General features: G+C 37.5%; 1 protein-coding gene across 3 annotated transcripts in view; it reads left to right on the top strand.

Annotated features, from left to right (window-relative positions):
* RPS6KA2 (ribosomal protein S6 kinase A2) overlaps window positions 1-23,314 on the top strand; it is a 201,493-nt gene that overhangs the window by 154,279 nt on the left and 23,900 nt on the right. For all 3 annotated transcript variants that reach the window (XM_034428482.3, XM_034428481.3, XM_034428483.3), the window contains 6 exons: window positions 4,605-4,675; window positions 7,207-7,295; window positions 10,847-10,911; window positions 17,805-17,907; window positions 19,823-19,953; window positions 22,966-23,091. In XM_034428482.3, coding sequence (XP_034284373.1) covers window positions 4,605-4,675; window positions 7,207-7,295; window positions 10,847-10,911; window positions 17,805-17,907; window positions 19,823-19,953; window positions 22,966-23,091 — 585 coding nt within the window. The remainder of the gene's footprint in view (window positions 1-4,604; window positions 4,676-7,206; window positions 7,296-10,846; window positions 10,912-17,804; window positions 17,908-19,822; window positions 19,954-22,965; window positions 23,092-23,314) is intronic.

Raw genomic sequence — 23,314 nt, 5'->3', positions numbered from 1 at the left:
CCCCAGGCCACCCCAACGATGCCCTTGAAGTGATGTCCCAGTGCCTGGAGGCTGTACGGGTCTGGATGGGGAGGAACAGGCTCAAGCTCAACCCTTCCAAGACTGAGTGGCTGTGGCTCCCGGCATCCCGATATAGTCAGTTGACTCCATCACTGACTATTGGGGGCGAGTCATTGGCCCCCACAGAGAGGGCTCGCAATCTGGGAGTCCTCCTGGATATGCAGCTGTCCTTGGAGGAACATCTGACGGCTGTAACCAGGGGGACCTTTTGTCAGGTTCGCCTGATTCGCCAGTTGCGGCCCTTTCTTGATCGGGATTCCCTGTGCACAGTCACTCACGCCCTCGTCACCTCTCGCCTTGACTATTGCAACGCTCTCTACATGGGGCTCCCCTTGAGGAGCACCCGGAGGCTCCAGCTGGTCCAGAACGCAGCAGCGCGGGTAGTGACGGGAGCAGCATGGCGCTCCCATGTAACACCGCTCCTGCGCGAGCTGCACTGGCTCCCAGTTGTCTTCCGGGTGCGCTTCAAGGTGTTGGTTATCACCTTTAAAGCGCTCCATGGCATAGGGCCTAGCTATCTTCGAGACCGCCTGCTGCTACCAACGACCTCCCATCGACCCGTGCGCTCCCACAGAGAGGGCCTCCTCGGGGTGCCATCAGCCAGACAATGTAGGCTGGTGACCCCCAGGGGGAGAGCCTTCTCTGTGGGGGCACCTACCCTCTGGAATCAGCTCCCCCCAGAGATAAGGAGAATCCAAGACCTCAGTGCCTTCCGTCGCGCCCTTAAAACCCATTTATTTAAACAAGCCGGGCTGGCTTAAGATGAAATTTTTAACTGTTTTTAAATGTTTTAAACGTTTTTAATTGGTAAATGAGTTTTAATTGGGCCAAATTTATATATCTTTTAATTGTTTTTAATATTTGTTCTGCATGTTTTTTTTAATTTGGCTGTACACCGCCCTGAGTCCTTAGGGAGAAGGGCGGTATAGAAATCCAATATAAAATAAAAATAAAATAAATAAATAAATATTTAGTTAAGTAAAAGGCGAGTTAAAGTGTCGAGGGGGGGATAGGAATCTGTAGTTAGCTAGCTTAGCTTAGCATATGATTGTTAATTGTTTTACCCTGTATTTTGTTCTGGGAAGTCCGGGGGGGGAGGAGGGGGGGGAAAGGAAAGGAGGGGAGGGGGAAATATTTGAATTTTTTTTTTCTTTTTTGTAAAACTTTTCAATAAAAAAAAAAGAATTGAACTTCTGGCAGTTGGCAGAGTTAGCTTGCAGTACTGCATTCTAACCACTGCACCACCACAGCTCATAATGTTCTCTCTTATTTTTCCTTGACAAAGAAACCCTCTTTCACCTTTCTCCTCTTTCATTCTTTCTTTTCTCTCCATACTTTTGTCTTCTCTTCTCCACCCTGCTCCTCTAAAAAGGGAGAATTAATCTATAGCTATAGACATACAATAGGATATTATAGTACACTGTATTTGGTGTACATGTGTGTTTCATATTACTTCCCTAATGACTTTCAGATTTCTATAACAACTAAGCATGGTTAGATATTTTTTTGAACTGTTTATTTTCTCCTCTCTCCTCCCCCTTTCCATATTTTGTATCTCAGCAAACTTTGGGAATTCTGCTGATAACATTTATTTTTCAGGTCTATTTGGGTCTACATGCGGGCTGTATTTAGAAAATCTGTTCTTAATCTGCTATTGCTATATAGACTTGTGTTTTTATATCCATAAAATTAGGTCACATATGGATTTCATAATCTCTGTCATGATGTTTTTCTTCCTATGTGGGTTTAATCAATCTGTAATGTAAGTTGAACTTTAAAAATCAACAATTACTATTTTCCATAGTAATATTACACAAAAGTAGCTAGAATAATTTTAGCAAATGTTTCTCAGGTAATTCCTCTTACTGTATGTGAGCAAGTACATCTTGAATGTTGAAAGAAATGTCATTTTCATCATCCTGCTAAAAAAAAAATCATTGCTCCCTCTCTTTCCCTCCCCAACAATCAGCTTTCACCGTATTAAGTGGTTTTGTTGACAAATCCTACAATTTTGTAGAAGATGCATATCCTTTTAAGAAAAAATTCCCAAAACAATGTTGAGGGTATCCTTTTTTTTAATAATAATAATTTTATTGAGCATTACAATTAAAAAGAAAAGACCCAATGTATATGTATGTGTGAGTGAATAGATAAAGTAGAAAGAATAGAATAGAATTCTTTATTATTTTTATTTATTTTTATTTATTTGTTTTGTTTATTAAGCATAAACAGTTGCAACAGTGGATTCAGGCCACTTGTTGTATCAAATATATGACTTTTTTTTTAGTTCAAACAGAAAAAAACCAGTGTGGTTTTAAAATTAGTTCAGTTCTTCTTGCCATCATTCTGGTTCTGCTTTTTTAAATTACCTATCAGCGCAAATCTAGAATTACTGTTCCTTGGGGACTGTAGTTTCTCCTTTATTGCTTTCATTTACTGAAATGGAACTGAAAGATGTACTCTGAGCTCCTTAAATTAGATTTAGTGCCTAATTATAATTTGTTTTAATCAAAGTAGAGCAGATGTTAGCATTCCATTGATATGCTTAAGGGGGAAAATGTCTAAAAGATGGGTGAGTGGTCTCAGGGCCAAAAAGAAAAGAGGAACAGACTTTGTCAGGAATAATGTTCTGTAACGTGATATACATTTGTTTGATAAACAAGTACCATCCTTCCAAACAGGCAGTATTAATGGGGCTGATGGAAGTTGTAGTTGAACAATTGTGGGCTCCAATTGTTCTACCACTTCTAGTTACTTTTTCTGTTTTAGGTACACAGCATTCTTTATGGCTTTGAAGGAGATATATTCTTTTGTGAAAGAGAGAAACATTTCCATGTCACCAATTGAAAGTCTTACTCTTTTACATCATTATTTTTTTAAAAAAAAAAACCCACTTTGAGCAATAATATGGGCAAAGAAAGAGTAGGTTGTGGTAGGTTTGAAAGGATATTTTAAAAATTGTACTGATTCAAAGAGGCAACATCTTTTCCCCAAAAATTCTGTTGCAAGCTGTTCCAAGCTCCACTTGGAATACTATTTTATCATTTGGTTTTTGTGCAAAAAATGATAACAAGAATGGAAACCTGAAGACTCAGGACCAGATGCTATTATTAAAAATCAGTGTAGTGTTCCATTATTAGGAAGGGAACAAACCAAAACCATAGCACTGTGATGGCGAACTTATGGTATGCGTGCCAGAGGTGGTACGCAGAGCCCTCTCTGCGGGCACGCGAGCTGTTGCCCCAGCCCAGCTCCACCGCGCATGCGCCTCCTGATGGACAGCTGGTTTTCGGGTCTCTGCTGCGCATGTGCAAGGGGCGGAGTACATGCGTGGGGGGCTGCGGGTTGGTGCAGGAGGCTTTCCAGGCCCAAAATGGGGCACAGGGGTGCCGCACGAGGACCCCCTGGAAGCCAAAATGGGGCATGAGGGAGTGGGGCGCATGTGCGGGGGGTGCTCACATTGCATTTTAGGGGTTTGGGCATGTGCATTCGTGCGCATACACACGCGCTTTGGGCACTGAACACCAAAAAGGTTAACCATCATTGTCATAGCATATTAAAGGAGGCATAACATTTTAATTCAATTCAAAAGCCATTAAAAAGAAAAGAAACTCAACCAAATACTCTGATCCTGCCTATTTGTATGGCATTTATCAGTCTTCTTACGTAAATGCCCCATATAATGAGTTGACAGTTCTGCTCCCAGTCATCAAAAAGTTCATTTACAGTCTGAATTTTGAAGTTAAGCAGGGACATAGACTTATGCATTCTGCTGAATAGCACCTGATATTCTTTTGTTTTCTAGTGAATTCTTTAAATTCAATTAAAATACTGGCTATTCTTATTCCAACCAGCAGAATTCTTCATATCGTGTTTAATTTATGGCAGCTGGTAGCACTTGGTGTTATTTATTTATTCCCCTCTCTGTTATTCTTTTAAACATTTATTAAAGTAGATGGATAAAAAGTTCCCCGTTTTTTATTGTTTTCTATACTTGATTGTTAAATTTTCCGTGTTCATTACTGATCTTTTGCAACTAGCTGTCTGAAAGTCATGAGATGCAGGAAACTTTAGCATGATGCCTTTTTGGGTAATTTTTGAACATTTTCACAGGACTCATACATAAAATATTTTTACTGTGTAAGTGAAATTTCCTGAGAGTGAGAAAATTAATCTGTGGAATGGCTTGCCTCTAGACATTTTGGGTGTTCTATCACTAGAAGTTTTTAACAGATTGGACAACCATTGTCCAGAATGGTATAGGATCTTCTGCTTGAGCAGAGGCTGAATTAGAAGACCTTGAAGGTCCCTTCTAACTTGATTATGCTGTTATTATGCTCTTTTAAATAAGGGCCCACAACTTAGAGGTTAAGATATTCTTCCTTAACTTCATGTATATTCCACATATGGGTTTAATGGCGGTATTAATTTTTATGGAGCATGAATGAACATTCTGCATTGTTAAGATAAATACAGTAGATTATATGCTATGTTTATATTTACACTGTTTCATGCTTCTTAGAATTTCTGTTCCTTCTTTACAGTTTGAAATGTTGACAGGGTCGCTACCATTTCAGGGGAAAGACCGTAAGGAAACAATGGCACTTATTCTCAAGTGAGTAGCAAATTCCCAACTTGTATATCTATTTATAGCTATAGCTTATGTTCTTTAACTCAGAATAAACTTTTGGGTTATATAAATTGTCTTGCAGAAAATACAAGAAATGATATTCCAAATATATCTAAAACACAATAGCTAGTAGCCCAGGGACCACTCTTAATCAAGAAGCTGAAAACTTCAGCAGTTTATCAAAATTCAAATCCACTTTTAATTCCAACTTGCAGCATGGGAACCTATTTAAATTATGGAAATCTTCTGGGATGTTTTCAGAGCCCAATAGACTTTCCATTCCATCCTACCAGGGAACTTACCACTGCTGCCTAAATCTAAGGCACAATGTATTGCATTACAAGCTGGATGTTCAAAATATTAGTGAGGAGCTCATTGACTAGCTATAGGAAGTCTTAATGTTGGCAGAAACAGATAAGAAATCTGATCTAGTAGAATTATTAGATTACTGTACAATAGTTACATTTGGAAAGGAAGGAAGGAAGGATATAGGATTGTTACCTAAATTGGGAAACAACCTGTTCCAATTCCAGTTTCTTCCATCCCCACTCTCAATCCTTTCCTGGTGCAGTTACTTAAGCACATGCCTCATTAAACAAAGTTAATCTGTTCCAGTAATCTCTCTTTGCTTACTCTTCAGACGCAGAGAAGACTTGTTACAGTGCCCTTCAATCCTACATTTAACTGTAAAAGGATCAAAAACTGTTTTGCAACGTAGTAAAGACCTGATTGTTCCAGGTTGTATATTGCTTTGACTGCCCAACATCTTGCAAGTAGATGAGATGCAGGAGTGCCATATTCAGGCTGCTGGTCGAATTCAGCATTATGTCCTTCAGAAAGAGCTAAAACACAAACACACCCATAAACACACACATACAAACTTAGTATGAACTGGGCCAAATTACCTATGTAAACTTCCTATCTATACAAAATCTTCATTGTTCATATTTTTTTCAGTTTGCTGCAGCACATGCAAGCAGACTATTAAGCAGGATCCAAATGTCTTTATATAACAACACATAAGGCATACAATACCCTTGTAGGTTTTTCCACCTTGTAGAGAAGAGAAATAGCAAGTACAAACACAGCACAAAATGGAAGCACAAAATGGAGAAGGCAAAATGGAGGAGAGAGAAGCTAGTGCCCTCAAGCTTATATACAGAACAATTAAGCCACAGCCAGGCTCCAAATTGTCTTCTTATGGCCCCATACAACAAATACTGTGTTTCAGTTACCAAACAGCCCTCATTGGCTGACCTGTTGCTATGCCCTATTCCAGTTCATGAATATACCAGGTTATCTTCGAGACCGCCTTCTATCACATAGCTCCCAGCGACCGGTAAGATCCCACAGAGTCAGTCTCTTCTGGGTCCCGTCAGCTAAACAATGTCGGCTGGCGGGCCCGCGGGGGAGGGTCTTCTCTGTGGCTGCCCCGGCTCTCTGGAACCAATTACCTCCTGAAGTCTGGACAGCCCCCACCCTATTGGCCTTCCGGAAAGCGGTGAAGACCTGGCTCTTCCGGCAGGCCTGGGGCCGTTGATCTCGTTATAGTGATCTTGCGAGACAAATTGGAGTGTATGTGTTTTAACATTTTAATGTTTTAATGTCTTCTTTTAACTTTTGTATGGGATATTGTTGCATTGTTTTATTCTCTGTTGCCCAGAGTCCCTCGGGAGTTGGGCGGCATAGAAATGCAACAAAACAAACAAACAAACAAACAAACACAAACAAATAAATAAATACTCTGACAAATTTTGCAATTGATTGAGTGTTGCAAATGAAAACTAAAAATATGCACCATAGAAGAAGTGCATAGGATTTTTATTTTCTTTGTTTTATTTGCCAAATTCTAAATAACATGGCTGAAAGAACAAGGCATCAGAGGAGAATTTCACAGAAACAAGACCGAGAGAACAGTCTATTTGCTAACTCTTTCAAATAGAAAAAATTGTGACTCAGTATATATGTCTTAGCCACAATCATAAGGGTTGACAAATTCTCTAAATTTGTTGCACAGATTTAAATTAAAATGTTTAATAAAATTATCCCAAAATTTGGTCTATAGAAAGTTTAAATGTTCATTTGAGACTTCTATACATTTCACTGATGTATTTAATCCAGTGGTGGTTTTCAAAAAATTTTACTACTGGTTCTGTGGGTGTGGCTTGGTGGGCATGGCAGGGGAAGGATATTGTAAAATCTCCATTCCCACCCCACTCCGTGGGAAGGATACTGTAAAAACTCCATTCCTCCCCAATCCAGGGGAAGATTACTGCAAAATTCCCATTTCTTCCCGATCATCTGGGACTCGGGAGGCAGAGAACAGATGGGGATGGGGCCAGTCAGAATTTTTATTACTGATTCTCCAAACTACTCAAATTTTCCACTACCGGTTCTCCAGAACTGGTCAGAACCTAATGAAAGCCACCTCTGATTTAATCATTTACATACATGTGTAGATTTAAAAAAAGATCCGGTGCTTTTTATTCCTGCATTAAAATGTCTTATTTTTTCAGAGCCAAGCTAGGAATGCCACAGTTTTTGAGCATAGAAGCTCAGAGTTTGCTGAGAGCTCTTTTCAAGAGGAATCCATCTAACAGATTAGGTATGGGAATTTATTTTATTACTACATAATACAGTGGCAAATTTCCTCAGTTGTTTTTTCTCTTCAGTTAATTATCATTTAGTCTCATATACGTGATGCAGCTGAACAGTGTATGATGGAGAGCTACAAGGTAATTTCACTTTAATTGATGACGTATTTGGGACTGTTGGAAAAGATGGAATGGAAGTACAACATATCATCCACTGACAGATACAGAATACCTGTCGGTACCTAATGCTAGAGGCACAGAGAAGCAGGACTGCACAAATGAGCTAGATTTGTGTTCTTACATTTTTTTTCCATTGTAGGAAAAAATGTAAAATGTAATGTGTTCTTTTAGTTCTGGTGTCTGCTGTAGAATCGGTGAAGCTTGATTTTGGCCTGAATGGGTGGGAATTCTTCAATGCAAGTGTTACGCTATTATCTACTTAATTATGCCCAAAGGCGGTGAATTTTCATAGCCTAATTTTTTGCTCCCCATGAAATCTGTTCTTGGTTGTGACCTTAGATAAGAGCACAACTTCATTTTCAAACTTTTTCTAATCATTACTGGCCATTTTCTCATAGAATAGTAAGAATAATTAAGCTAAGCAATTCTGCTGGCTTTATCATAAAAAATAAAGGTATTTTTTTAGTCCCATTCAATTCCTGGTGGTTTTGTGGATAGGTGTCTGCAACGTTCATTTATTCGTTTGCTTAGATTTCTAGATTATCCAGAAACAGCATTAAAAGGAGTTTGTTATTAACCACCTTCTAGAAAGGTTCTGAACAGATTATCCTTCACTGAACAAGGAGTGAATGAAATTTGTGGATCTCATTATATTTCTTACATTAAAATAGATATCATATAATGTTTGACTCAAGAGCTTATCTGGAGAAGAGATACAGAATGGATTTTTCGATGGGCAAGCTGTGTGCTGCATTTTGGATGTTTGAAATAACAATACTATTAATTGTATTGTTTGCAATTTCAATTTAATGAATTTGAAATGGAAATAGGAAGGCAAACATGTTGCTGCATTGGACATACCCACCCACCCCCACCCTGATCTTTCCATTGAGATTACCCCTGGACACAATAGACTAACTGCAAAGAAATGGAGACATTTCAAAGCTATATTACTGGCTTTTTATGTGAATTCAAAATATTCCTGAAAGAAGTGTGATGATAACCAGCAAAACGGTAACACTCTATCTGCTGTCCCAGTGCTAGCATTTGGACGGGGAGTTGTTATCAGGACTCTTGGCAACTCATTTCATGACCATCTGGCTGAGCTATACGTCTTCCATGTAATAATGCATGGAAGAGAAAACAGCTGCCTTGGATTTTCTTTCCCTCTGCTGCTGCTTAACTCTGAAAGTTTTTGCTAGAAATAGCAGTACAAAAGAGAAGAATGATGCATATTTAGGTGGAAGATGTATACCTGTAATGTGTTTTAGATACATTAGTTTGCACTTCTGACATTATTTATAAACTGCATGTCTCTCAATTGCTGTGAGAAATTAAGGGAAGCACATGCTTCCTAAAACCAAAATTGAAAAAAAACTCAGAACAGAAAAAATCCAAGAGCAATTAACCCATCCTTTGCCTAATTGCTTCAATCCAAATGAGATAATTAAATAAATGTGTAAATTAAAAGAAACTTTATTCCTTTACTCTTTGTGATGATAAGAAAAACTGTGCCAATTGGTCCTTTTTATGGCCAAGTTTGCTGAGGATTATGAGAATGGAGGCCAAGGAAATTTAGAAGGGGAATGTAGGTGAAAGATTTGAGCATGCATGAAATTTTTATGCTTGTTGCTTTTTGTTCAGAATGTTTAATTATTCAAAGGCTGAAAACAACAAAGATGCTGTCCAGAGTCACTTTTCAGAGGGAGATGGGCAGCATATAAATTTAATAAATAAACAACAATCTCCAGTCTCTCTCAACTTTTAAGTCTTCATTCTATTCTATTCTATTCTATTCTATTCTATTCTATTCTATTCTATTCTATTCTATTCTATTCTATTCTATTCTATTCTATTCTATTCTATTCTATTCTATTCTATTCTGCAAGAGACAGACAGCCACACTCAAGATGCAACCAATATGTGTTCAATGATCTCTCCCTAGCAGATAATGAGCAAAGACTACACGGAAGCCATTTCTGAGCACCAGTTAAAAAAACGTAGAGAACATATTTTGTCTACCCAGTTTCCCCCAAAATAAGACATCCCCTAATAATAAGCCCAATCGGGCTTTTGAGCTTATTTCAGTTCAAAAAAATATAAGACAGGGTTTTATTTTCGGGGAAACATGGTAGTAGCTGGACGTAGTCTACACAGCCATTTATTGATAGGCTTTTAACCAAGCAGGCTCTTCCCGAGAAAGTACAAACATTCCAAAGGAAAGGGACAGTATTATGAAAGGCATAATATGCTTCCAAACAACTGCTTTGATTGTCCATTGCACTATTTTTTAAATGCCACTCAGGAAAATGGAAATTGCTTGAACAAAATGCTCAGTAGTTCACAGGCTCAGCCTGTATAAACTGTTGCATAATCCGTCTACTGTAGGTGCTCTTCTCCATTAGGATAACAGATGCTACTGTTAAATATATGGCTCCATTAAATCCAAGTTGCTTACTGATTTTTGAGCACTTGTTGCTGTTTAAAAAAAAAATGCTGACTCAAAGGAATTAAACAAGCTGAAATGAAGAAGAGAGGCATAAATAGATTAGAAGATATTGAAGTTCTTCAAACTTCTCTTCTACTCAGAAAAGGCAGAAGTGCCCAGTCTGAGAATTATGGGAGTTCTAATGCATGTCTGGAATTGTGCAAATTTCCTGTACTGTACTGAAGGAAATGTTTTCAAATTTCTATAAACTGCAAAACAAGTAAAATCCTATTGAGTAGGTGCTCCAGTGAAAAATCACGCAGATGCAATTCTGTTAAACAACACTTGAACATCTTAAAATTATGGAGCTATTTTAATTTGGTTTTCCGAGAGTCTAAAATTAAATGTGTTCTTAAATATTTTAATAGCTTGAATATTAAAATGAGGAGTAGATACATATTTGTTTATGTATTAAGCAAATGAGCTGTTTGTACTTTGAGAAGGGCAAGCCTTTGTACATTGGGACATTAGTAACACTCCATTTTATCCATTTACAATAAATGCAGAATGTGCTATGAGATGGTTTAAACTCTTTATCCACTGAGCTTTGTAACTTGATGTGTGAATTTGAATTAGGCTCCCCATACAACTAGTCCCTACCTTAATTTATCTGTTATCTTTTTTGTCTGTATCAACATATTAATATATTCTCACATTCTAACTAAGTAATCAGTCAGTAATTCAATTATTATAATATTTTGCTTTACTACTTGGAAGAAATTAACTCTAATAATTCAATGCAACAATTTACAATAATTCAACTATTTTAACATTCCCAAAGCCTCTGGTTTTGTTTCGGCTATTCTACTTCTCTTGATGGGGAGTTTTAAAAGACAAACAGAAGAAACCTTGTGTTCTGACACCCTCTGTGTCTTCTTTTCATTACCTTGGCAGGTGCTGGCCTTGATGGAGTTGAAGAAATTAAACGCCATCCCTTTTTTGCTACCATTGACTGGAATGTAAGTAGTTTACTCAACTGAACTATTGTATAATATGATTAATCAATCATGCAGTTCATTTAAAAGTTCTACTGAGCAAACAGCAACCCAATTTCAGTATTTTAAACATTTTTTTCCCATTCTATGTAACACGAGTAAGCAATTCAGTAGCAGCAAAAGTCTTTTCTTGGTATAATTTGACATCCTCTAGATCAGAGGTCTCCAAACTTGGCAACTTTAAAACTTGTGGACTTCAGCTCCCAGAATGCCACAGCCAGCATGGGGAAATGGCTGAACATGACTGACTGAGGAATTCTGGAAGTTGAAGTCCAAAACTATTAGAGTTGCCAAGTTTGGAGACCTCTACACTGGATATGTCAGATTCTAAATTTCCAGCCTGCAGGACATTCAGATAGATTTATATCTTATCCATCTGGAGAGCATGGAGCTAGGGAAGGCTAAGTTACTCAGGGACCTCATTAAAGCTATTTGGTGATATAGTAAAGAATACAAAAGAGAGATTGTGCCGCTAAATGGTAACCAAGGAAGCTGAGGACACATGGCTTTCTAAGCAAGCATCATTAAATGGCTGAAAACAACTTATAGTCTGGGTCAACTATGGAGCTAATGAAAGGGCAACAGTACGTAATCCAGGCCTGAGAGTCATAGGCAACCATATGCTGGTTCTGTCCCTATCTAGTGATCCCTGCTAAGAATTTTTCATTGGAGCACCTACTCAATAGGATTACCAGAGACTGCTATTGCTTTTATACCACAAGTTTTAGAAAGGATGTGGCTCTTTGTGGCTGGAAGAATATCAACGGTGCAAACAATCTGACGACACTGGACAGCTGTTCTGTCTTTCTCTTAGATTTCTGCATGGAAGGAAAAAGACATAAGACACTATAGGAAGACAAAGGCCATTTTGTTTGTACACCTCCTCAAACTTTGGAAGCCATTTTATGAATGTCTGCTGTATGGTTTCATAATGTCAGATAGGCTCCTGATCCCTAAAGGCTGTCTGTCTCTGAGATACCTTATGCAAAAGTAGGCATTGTACTACTGGTGTACTGTTTTGCCATGGAATATATGACGGATATAAAGTGAGTGGCATGAGACTGCAAAATGTGAATGCCTGTTCAAAATAACAACAACAACAACCGGAAAACATAAATTTTTGAATATATACCACGCTTTACATCCATGAAGTGACATCGATAGGCTGTACCTGCCAAGAAGAATAGTGGCAGAGAGCTATTACAAGTCCATCAAACTGTAGAAGAAGAAAAGCGAAGTTTGAATGACTATATGAACCAAAGTACTGAAAAATTGCTGCAGGCTGGGAAAATGGAGAACATTATTAAAACAAGAGAAATAAAGGCAGAATATAAGGAAAACAGCTAGATGACAGATTAAATGGATGGAAAACCAAAGCTCTGCACGGACAGCACTTGAAAAACATTGAAGGGAAATGTAATAACAACTTGACATGGGCATTGCTTAAGATGGGAACCATCAAGAAAGAAACGGAAGGTTTAATACTCGCTGGTCAAGAACAAGCACTACAAACAAATGACATGAAAGCGAAGATACAAAAATCCACTGACAATCCAAACTGCCAACTTTGTAATGACAAAGTTGAAACTGTTTCACATTTAATAGGTCACACAAACTGATTACAAAGCTAGACACGACTGAGTTGCTAAATTAATCCACTGGTCATTATGTAAAAATTATGGTTTACCTATATCCAAAAAGTCATGGGAACACAAAGTGGAAAAAGTTGTTGAAAAAGTTGTTGAAAATGAGAAGGTGAAGATCTTGTGGGACTTTCAATTACAGATGGATCATCATTTAGAACACAACACACCTGATATCATAGTCGTTGAAAACCGAAGCATACAATTTATTGATATCGCTGTACCAGAGTCGAAGAAAAAGAACTAGAAAAAAATCACGAAATATCACAACCTGGCCATTGAAACTACATGATTATGGATGAAACATGTAACAGTGATATCCATTGTCATCAGGGCACTTGGCACCATGTCCAAGAATTTTACAAAATACATCAAGAAATTACAGCTTCCTGCAATAATACCAGCGGAACTGCAAAAAAACTGCGCTATTTGGAACATCATACATTTTAAGAAGATACTTGGTCGATACCTAGGATGCTGGCAGCAACCCATATCAACCATCAGTGCCAGTTAATAATATTTAATAATAATAATATTAAGAACTATGTTTCCTTGGAAGGTATAATCTTGTGAGACTTAATAACTAGCAATGGCAGGGCTGGATATAAAAGTAGGCATCCCCCTTCTTTATGCCATTTTCCTTTCTCTAAAATGCACTTCCTTCATCTAATAAAACTTACAGTGCTATTGTCTGATCCAAATTGCCTCATTATATTTCCTTCCTGGAGGAAAAACTGATATAGAATCTGTAATACTAAGGGCAGAGGCATCAAAATTAGGACATATAAATGGCCCACAATCTGAATTTCTAAACCTATTCAAATTATTGATTTCTTTAAAAATCTGTTCATGCTTGCACAAAAGTTCATCTCATCACTTAATCGATATGAATGTATTCAGTTCAACACATCAGAATGATTCAGCAGTTCAATCTGACTACTTTCTAATTGAACCTTCACAAATCCTGATAGAAATGTAGTAGAAAGCAAACCAGCATCACATTTCACATTTAGGTAACACCACTTTGAGGAGAAGGGTTTTGATACAGTTTTAATAATGAATTTAAAAAGCAGAAAATCACTTGACTTTATAATTTTCAGAATATGTACCGGCATGAGTTCTGAAACTCTTTCTAGCCATTTTATAATGATGTTTCCAGCTGCTAAAAAGACAGCTCTTCTTCATGAATAGAAAAAGAAAAGTATTAATAAAGAAGAATGAAGCCAGTAAAAGTGCTTGGTTTGTCCTGGTCACTGTTGTTATGGAAAAGGTCAGATATGACCTTATGCCTTAATCAGAAGTTTTGCATGCATTGATGAATCCCTCACAAAATTTGGTATGAGTCAATCCTAAAGAGTCAAGCTATGAATAATGATATTTTTGATTAAGAAGAAATGTTTCCTTACAATCACTGTTGGATATGTCCTAGAGTATTAAACACATTTTCATTAAATTGTTTGAAGAAAAGCAGTAGCTTTTTAATTGCCCTCATCATGCTGTAGCATTTCTATTATTCTAAGAAACATATTTGAGACATTGTTTGAGAATTAAAATAATCCTGTGTGATTCTCATTAGTTGAGGATTAGCTATAGTGTGTAAAACGGACAATTAGACAGTTCACATTTAAACAGCAAAACATGTATTCTTTCCCGTAATAAAACAAATAATGTTTTGATAGGCTTTAATTCAGTTATCTTATGTTCATATTATACCAGAACCCGTGATATATCCCCTTATTTGTGAAACGGGTACTGTGTTTAATGGAAGATCAGACTTGGTTGTGCTATTTTTAAATCAATCTGCTCACAGCTTCCTCCAAAATTCTACTAGAGCTCACCAGTTAGGGTGTGCTGGCACTGACCCACTGACACAAGGCAGACACAAAGGGAGACAAGTCTGGGACATTCCTATCATACTTGCAGAATTCAAGTAACTCAGAAAACCAAGTGGCAGCTGAGAAAAATACTATTACCTAATGCAATTCAGCTCAAAACTCCATGATTGTGCAACAGTTTCTTATGGAAGCTACTGAAGGAACAAAGCGAAGAAGTAAGCCAGAAGACTTTGTGGTGGAGACTGATAGATAATGGTCCACAGACAGCATTGTCTACCCACAGCACTTTCACTAAATCCTTTATTTTTCCTCTTGTCTTAGGATCTCGGGCTCCAGCATAGGATGTGAGTTATTCAATTCCATCAGGTTGTGCTGGACTTTGGTTTTGATCTCCCAAAGGTGCTTGAAAGTGCAAAGGACTTCTACAGTATTTAAAAGCAGCTATATCTTTTCCTGGGATTGCAAGGCAGCAGAAATGGCACAGCTGATGTGATGCGTATGGTCCAAAGCAGCTTTTTGGAGGCAGAATTTGAAGCACTGCATGACCCTAATATTTAATAAAACCTTGTTTTTGCTACATCTGGAACAAAGATTTTAAGGGAGAATGGAGGTTTTGTCCAGCTTTGCTGAGAATTATAAACCTAAATTAATGACAGAAACAGTTTATGCTTATTAAGAGGGAAATCTTTCAGAACAAAAATAGTCTTTATTTGGAATCTATTGACCAAACAAGTTTGATGACACAAAAAGTCCAAAGATAACATTTTAGAAGGGAATTCATCTCTGCACCTGCATATTGCAGTATGTATGTGGTGGTGGTGGTGGGGAATGTGCCTAAGTTTGTGGCAAGAGTATTGTTCATGAAAATCCTTTATTATATTAAGCATATTTAATTGCTATGAGTCACTATCTTTCTATTTCTGGAAGACACCTGAAGATCAGCTCAGTCTTCATAGATGCCATTAGCAGAATGCACACATTTAAACAGGATGGAAATGAATACATTGGGGGGGGGGAGATCATAAGAGTGTGGAGTCCTTGGTGCTCTCTGAGCTTTGTTGTTGCTTGCAGATGTTTTGTTACTTGACTAGATAACATCTTCAGTGGTAGAAGGGAGTGGGGTTTGCTCTCTATTTATCTACAATTGCTTGTCCTGTCAGTGTTAGTGAGAATGTTGGGGATGGTGTTAATCAACCATCAATAGACATGTAATATTTACACACCATTCAAAAGAGTCAATAAAAAAGGGAGAAAGAAGCAAATAGACGAGAACAACTCCTCACTAGCAATTGATACCCAGCAGGAATTAACACCAGGATGAACATCAGACAATCAAGCAGTACCAATGCCCTAATCAAGGAACTACTAAATGAGGCAAATAGTAAACAACACTCTAATCAAAGAATTACCAAGGGAAAACCACACTCCCACCAACACTGACAGGGCAAGCTATTGTATATAAATAAAAAATAAATCCTGCTCCCTTTCAGCACCAAAGATGTTACCTAGTTGGGTAGTGAAATATCTGCAAGCAAACAACGAAGCTCAGAGAGCACTAAGGACCCCACACGTCAACCCTGAGGTACAAACATTCTCTTCTATTGGTAGCATAAGGATGTGCTGCTGCCTTGAGTTCAGCTTTCATATCCTGTTTAGGATGTGTGCAAAGGAACTGCCTCTCCAGAACAGCTTGCAAAAATGGGAAGTAGAGATTGCAAGCATAGGATCTGTTTCCATAGAAATATATGCCTTGAGTTCCTTGTAAACAAGTCCTGATCAATATACCCTTCCCATCCAATACATACCAGCAGGTGCAACCTTGCTATTCTCATTCATTTCCACCAGGCCAGGAAATGACTACCATATATACTCTTTGATTTAATTGAAATGAATTTCCTTTGAGGATGATTACCAGGTGCATACCAAGGTTGTGGATATGACTGTCTCTCAAGCTTTTATATAAAGCTAAAGTTGAGTTACATCAGGTGTTCTTAGCTTCGTGAGGAAGGATATTGCTCAGTATGGGATTCTTAGGGACTTCCTTATTTTCTTCTGTAGTGTGTTCATTCAAATCACAGCACAGCAAGTACTAATAGCCCCTTAAACTTGCAGGGGACTCCTGAGTAAGGATGTTTGACCCTTAGAACAAAAAATAAAGATTTTGTAAGGAAATGTGTGCATCAAGGCAGTATTTCCAATGGTATCCAAATCTATTTGTCAAAGCTAATAAAATAGCTGTGATGAAAATCTTAGGGAGAAATAATGCTATAATGCCACTTAAAATTGTTTTAAATTAGAATTTTATTATCATTATTTTAACGTGTATCTGATATATATCCTCTCCATAGATACCACACCTGAATAAATTTCTTCAAAGAGGACTTGATATGGTTGAAAACCCTGATAATATGTAGCTCTGGTTTTACATGAGAATCTGTGAAAGAAAAACACATTAGTAAATGGTGGATTCTCAGATATTTAAAGATAACTTCCAATGTAATATTTCATCTTCTGTGCCAAACAGTTATTGAAATGTATAATTTGCATTGCACGTATCAGTGTGCAAAGTGCCTAAATAAATACCATATTTCACCATCTCTATGTTTCTTTACATAATCAATATGTATTCAGCTCAAAGTGATGGATAACAACAGAATAGGCTGATTTTTGAATTAGGATTCATAAATCTAAACAATGGGTTGGCTTATATGTTTCAAAACCAGAAATCAAACCTACTGATATGTAATGAGTTCACATTTAGGTCAGATAATAAATGAATGCATTATTTTATTATTTTATTATTTTAATAGTTGATCCTGGGCATCTGCATTATCATTTTCAAATTACAGCCTATGAAAATGTCACTTAAGGCAAAATATGCTCAGCACGCTTTGCTTCTGTGGAAATGCTCCGTCTCTTCTGTAATAAATAAACTATATTAATAAAAATCAGGTTATTGTTTTTTAAATACTTTCATCATATCTGCAAATACATTTTAATGTGCAGTTAAAGCTTCTGAAAAGCACAGACCTATATCGCCACAAGGAAAATAAGTCTAGTTGATTGTCACGGAAACTTAGCCTAAGCGAGGAAAATATTGCAGCCTCGTACTTTCTCTTGTGTGATACTTCTCAATTTCCTCCTTCCCCTGTATTAAACGTGAAACGTATTTCCCATAGTCAGAATGCAGCGAGCATAGAAAGCATTTTTCTTGATTTAGGTTCCTTTAAGCAGCTTTCTGCTTTAAAAACTATTATTTTAATTAATTAATTTTAATTTAATTTATTGCTTATTAATTATTTGTCTTACAGCTATTTTCTAACTCAAGGGTCCCTTGTGGCAAGAGAATTAACCTCTGTTTTGCTTTGCTCTTATATAGAAACTCTACAGAAGAGAAATCAAACCACCCTTTAAACCTGCAGTGGGTCGGCCAGAGGACACTTTCCATTTTGATCCTGAATTCACATCACGGACCCCAACAGGTAGTCAACAAGAAAACATATCAGTAGATTTGTCATTATTTTCACATTTGTTTTTAAAAACTTTCAAGTGAAACTATCCATATTATACCTAGAGCAGTGATGGCTAACTTTTTGCCATCGTGTGTCAAAGACAGGGGGAGCGGGGGGGTGGGTCGGGTGCGTGCGTGTCCACACCCATAATTATATGTGCCCCATCCCCTGTGCATGCATGCATGACCCCCCCCGTGCTCCCCCCACTTTTGGCACACAATGGCATGGTGGGCCCATTAGGTCCATTTTTTGCTCTCCCCAGGCTCCAGAGCTTCTCTAGGAGCCTGGGGAGGGCAAAAACGGCTTTCTCCATCCCCCAGAGGCCCTCTGGGGGCCGGAAACAGCCTGTTTCCCTACTTCTGATGGGTCCAGAAGACCCAAAAATCAGCTGGCTGACGCACCGGAGCTGAACTCGTGTGCCCACCGATATGGCTCCACGTGCCACCTGTGGCACACGTGCCATAGGTTCGTCATCACCGACCTAGAGTTTAAGAATTACTTACCACTCTGTCCCTCCCTCTCTCCCTCCCTCCCTTCCTCCCTTCCATTTGTATAACCACTCATCTCAAATAGGTGGGTTAATATTACCTCTGGATGGCTTACAATTGTCAAGTAATAAAAATATTTAAAAGCATAAGACTCACAACAGTCAAGAATTATAAAGCACAAATAGCGATCAATATAAGCAGGAGACAGGTTCTCTCATGCATCGAGGCCCTAAACTCAGGCATAGAACCATGTCTCCAGGGCTTTCCAGAAGGCCAAAAGGAACAAAGGCAATTCCATCTCTAGAAGAATGATATTCCAGAGGGCAGATGCCACAATAGGAAAGTCTGCCTTCCTGGGTGGTCAGCTTGACACTCCTTGGCAGTCAGAACCCAGAGCAGGTTCCTTCTGTCTCATTAGATAGGATGGGTAGAAACAACGCAGTACTAATCCTTTGGAAGTGATTGTTATGACTTGATACTATTATAAAAAATACCATTATATTTCCAAATTAGCTGTCGCTTCCAGAAGAATCTATTACCTTGGAGTCACATAGACTAACTGTTGAAATTTTATGGTGTGGCTGAATTAGAAAATTAGAATTACTGTGTAGTATTTTCCACAATTTCTTCCTAGTGTTTTTGGGTAGCACTTGGAGTGGTCCTACTGGAAGGACACTCCAGACTCTCTAGGGTTCTGTACTACTGCAGACTTGCTTCCCATTAATTCTTTCATGTGTAACCTATTGGAAAATGCTTTTACATTGAAATTCTGCACTGCCACAAATCCCCCGATGGGCTTTGCATGCAAAGAATTGTACAAGCAGTTGTGCAGTTTGCTGCTAAAAAAAAAGGAAATTATGGGTAGTCTGTTTTTAGTAGTTTATTACTACTAATTATTAAGTAGTTTATTATTAATTAATTAATTAACTAATTAATTAATTAATTAATAATTAATTATTAAGTAGTTTAAAGTAGGGGTGTCCAATCTTGGCAATTCTAAGACTTGTGGACTTCAACACCTAGAAATCCCCAACCAGCATGGGAGTTGAAGTCCACAAGTCTTAAAGTTGCCAAGTTTGAAGACCCCTGCTTTAAAGGCTCTTCTTGGCAGAGAGTCATTTGGTTCCTCTTAATTCTCCTTTTGAACATCGGCTCTCACTATCTCAGTACATTCAGAACTGTCACTCTGGAAATTCTAATGCAGCTTTATGTCAAAGCAAAGATTGGGAAGATCTTTCAAATGGAAAAAGATGCATGTCTTCATGTTGAAAATAGCATGGCTGGTTTCTAGTGTGCAAATTGCTTCTTTATAACATTGCTAGGGAAAATAATAGTGGAGAAATGGTTGGAATTTCCAGATGCCCTGTTCCTTGAGTCATCTCTCATCTCCTCTTCAGATTCCCCAGGTGTCCCTCCAAGTGCCAATGCTCATCATCTCTTCAGAGGATTCAGCTTTGTGGCATCCAATTTGGGGCAGGAACCTGTACAGCAAGAACCACATAAAGTCACAGTTCATCCAATTGTCCAGGTATGAATTTGGCTGTATAGTTGTTATACCTCTTTCACTTCATCTAGATGTATTACTGTAGCATAAAGAACATTAAGAAAAACAGCTAGGGTTAGAGAAATAACCCAGATTCAAGTCTTCTAAGGAAATACACTAGGGTGACTTTGAGCTAGTCATTTTTTCTTAATTCACTCTCTACCTCATAGGCTTGTTGTGGACTAACATTGGAAGATTATGTATTTCACTTTGATATACATGGAGGAAAGATGTAATATAAATTTAATTAATAATCATCTTTTGTTGGTATCATCAGCATCTTATGGAAGTGAATTTCTTAGTTTGGCTATGTATTTATGAGCAAATTCTTTTATTATCTAAATGTCCACTATTTCAGGTAATGTCTCAGTAGAAATACTCATTGCATCTGAAGTCTGCTAAATAGAATCTATTAAATTGACATTTTACTGTAATTGTAATAGTTCAAAATAGTTATAACTTGTGGAAGCCCCATTTACAAAAAATGTCACAGTCCTTTAAATTCAGTCCTAAATACATAAGCAGGGACATCCGAACAAGCACTTTTATCACTTATAGTTCATCACTACTTTATTGTGCTTCTCCTGCTATTTCTTTTGCTTGTGCAACATTTAGTATCCTCCAGATATTTTAGATAGCACAGGAAGGAGTAATGGCAGTGGACTGTGGGATTTGTAGTAAAAATCATTGCTTTCTGTTACATGGCAAAACACGTATTGTCACTACTCGTACTTTTTCTCCAAGCATTAAATCAAATACAATTATTCTTTCTATTCTTAGGAAATAATTCAAAGCTTTTAGTCATTTGAATTGGTTGAAAGCATTTTTCAGTATCTGTTTTTAACTATGCTAGCTTCCATGACAGCTTTCTATATAAAAAGTAGGATAATAATTACAATTATCTTCTATTTGCTACATATTCTCTTATAATTTAAATTCTTATAATGTAAGATGGTAGCAGTAAGAAAGATGAGGAAGGTGTATCATTATCCCTCTCCCCCCCCCAACTTCCTAGAATTCTCCCTAGGATCTTCTCTGCCCAAGTTGTAAGTTGTCCAGATGTGGCTGTTTAATCCAGGTGAAAGAGATTTTCCTGGCAAATAGTTGCCACCACCTGTTCTTGAATGAGCTGCATCCCTTCTTCTGAAATCTGGATATTTAGAGTAAGAGTTGCTCTTTCTAGGACAAGGCTTTAAAATAAATAATTCCAGTTGATTTTTTTTTACCTTTTAATTGGGCTTATTAAGCCCAAGCAGTTTTGGAGTATGGGTGATTATAAATTAAATTAGAATAAACAAGAAAAAATGTTTTTTTTTCTTCATAACAGCAGCAAAGTAAGGATTTGAGAGAACAGCATCATTGCCATTTAGTTTCAAATCAAAAATAACACTAATGTGTAAATAGACAGAGAAAATAGAGAAAGAAACAGGGAGGCAGAGAACAGAACCAGACATGAAGTTATCCCAGATAGAATAAGCTGCTACTTAAAAGAATATCCTCACAAACCTATCAAACATGTAACTTTAGATACCCCAGTCTTCCAGAGTTTTCTAGATATTGGACCGAGTGGCTTTAGATTTATCTTAAGAGGCTGCTTTCCTTAAGGCCTCTAACAAAAGACTGAATGAGTTCAAACTAAGTGCTAATTTCATTTCCATCTGAATTCCCTCGTCTGCTTCATACTAGAAAAAAATGTAACTGTGTTTTGAGAATATTTGAAATCCTGAGTTACCCAGCAATCCACTCAAAATATAGAGTTCCCTTAATCTACTACAATTCTAGGAGCATAAGAAATGATGATACCTAAAATATAAAACATTAGTAATATCAGTGCTATCTAAATTATTAAGAATAACATATACATGTGTCCGTTTGTTATATTTCCAGCATGAAATATTTTGTAATGTGGAAAAGAGAATTTCCCTATTTCAATACCAGAAAGTGATCAGCTAAATGAGACCTGAATATGAATATGTAATCCACTGAAGGGAAATTGTTCGGACATTAAATTACCCACAAGTATATCAGTGATGTGACTAACACCTTTATGTAAACAGTTTCATTTATTTCATGGAAAGATTTAGCTCCCAGTATCGACCATTTTTTACAAAGTGACACAGTTTGTTTCCCCCACTTTTTTATGTGGTATCAGCAGTAACTTATTGTGTCCTTCCTCTCCAGTCCTAGCTTGCAAAATACAACAAAGGTCAACAACCAAAAATTCACATTAATACTGAAAGCTAATATGAGAAAGAGGTTTATTTTCAGTGGTAGAGTATGCCCTTTGCGTGCAAGAGTTCCCAGACGAGTTTCTCTGAATGCCATGTTGGTAGAAAGACAAGATATAAATCATGAACTTCATGATTGTCATCATCATCCATTACATTTCCAAAAAAACCCTGAAAAATCCCCCAGGGAATATAACCTGAACGTTCAGTGAACAGCCACTGCTGGTCAGTGAATCAATGCTAAATAATAAATGCCCTGAGGAGGGGAAATTACTTTTTTAAATTTAACTCCCTTCCTTAAAAACCATAGAATTTGCTTTTTCCACACCAGCCCAGCCAGATGGCAGCTTCTATACTTAGAGATCAGGAAAGTGCCATTGGCTAGCGTGGAAGTTTTAAAAACCACTCCATACCCCATGGCAAATAAGTTTCATGTTGTTGCCAAGAAAACTACAGAGATATTTGTATTAAATCATCAGCAGTTGAATTCATGTTAAAGGAGGTTTAACTTTAATGGGATGTTTATTTTTGGATTAACTGTACTGTATTTTTATACTAATATTGCTATAACTTTACTTCTTCAGATTTATGTAAAAGAAATCCAAGCATGCTAAGGATTGTAAGATTAATTGGACAGAATTAAGGCAGCACTTGTTTAATTAACTGGTTCTGTGTAATAAACTAATGTCTCTGAATTGTTAGAGCTAGAGAGTCTTCTGTAACTGTAAGACTTGTCCTTTTATTGCTACTGTTTTGTTTCCCTCTGTAGCAGTTACATGGGAACAATATTCACTTTACTGATGGATATGAAATCCAGGAAGACATTGGCATTGGCTCATATTCTGTTTGCAAGAGGTGTATTCACAAAGCCACAGAAGCAGAGTTTGCAGTAAAGGTAAGAAATCACTGTGGTGTGTCTGGTGATCATCTGGCAAGGGCAACTAATATAGGTTATGCTGCCTTGATGCAGCAGGGCAAGAGGTTATGGGAACCAGACAGTATGAAGGAGAATTTTGAATATAAAATGTAAGTCAGCCCATGAGGAAAATGTATATATGAATGGAGCACTCACGGCTTTCAGAGATATTCTTCAGATTATTTGCATGGCTTTAATATGC

The sequence above is a fragment of the Pantherophis guttatus genome, chromosome 1 (genome assembly GCF_059756535.1).
Source record: "Pantherophis guttatus breed Tessera chromosome 1, ASM5975653v1, whole genome shotgun sequence".
NCBI lineage: Eukaryota > Metazoa > Chordata > Lepidosauria > Squamata > Colubridae > Pantherophis > Pantherophis guttatus.
This window is presented reverse-complemented; position numbering and strand designations above follow the sequence as displayed.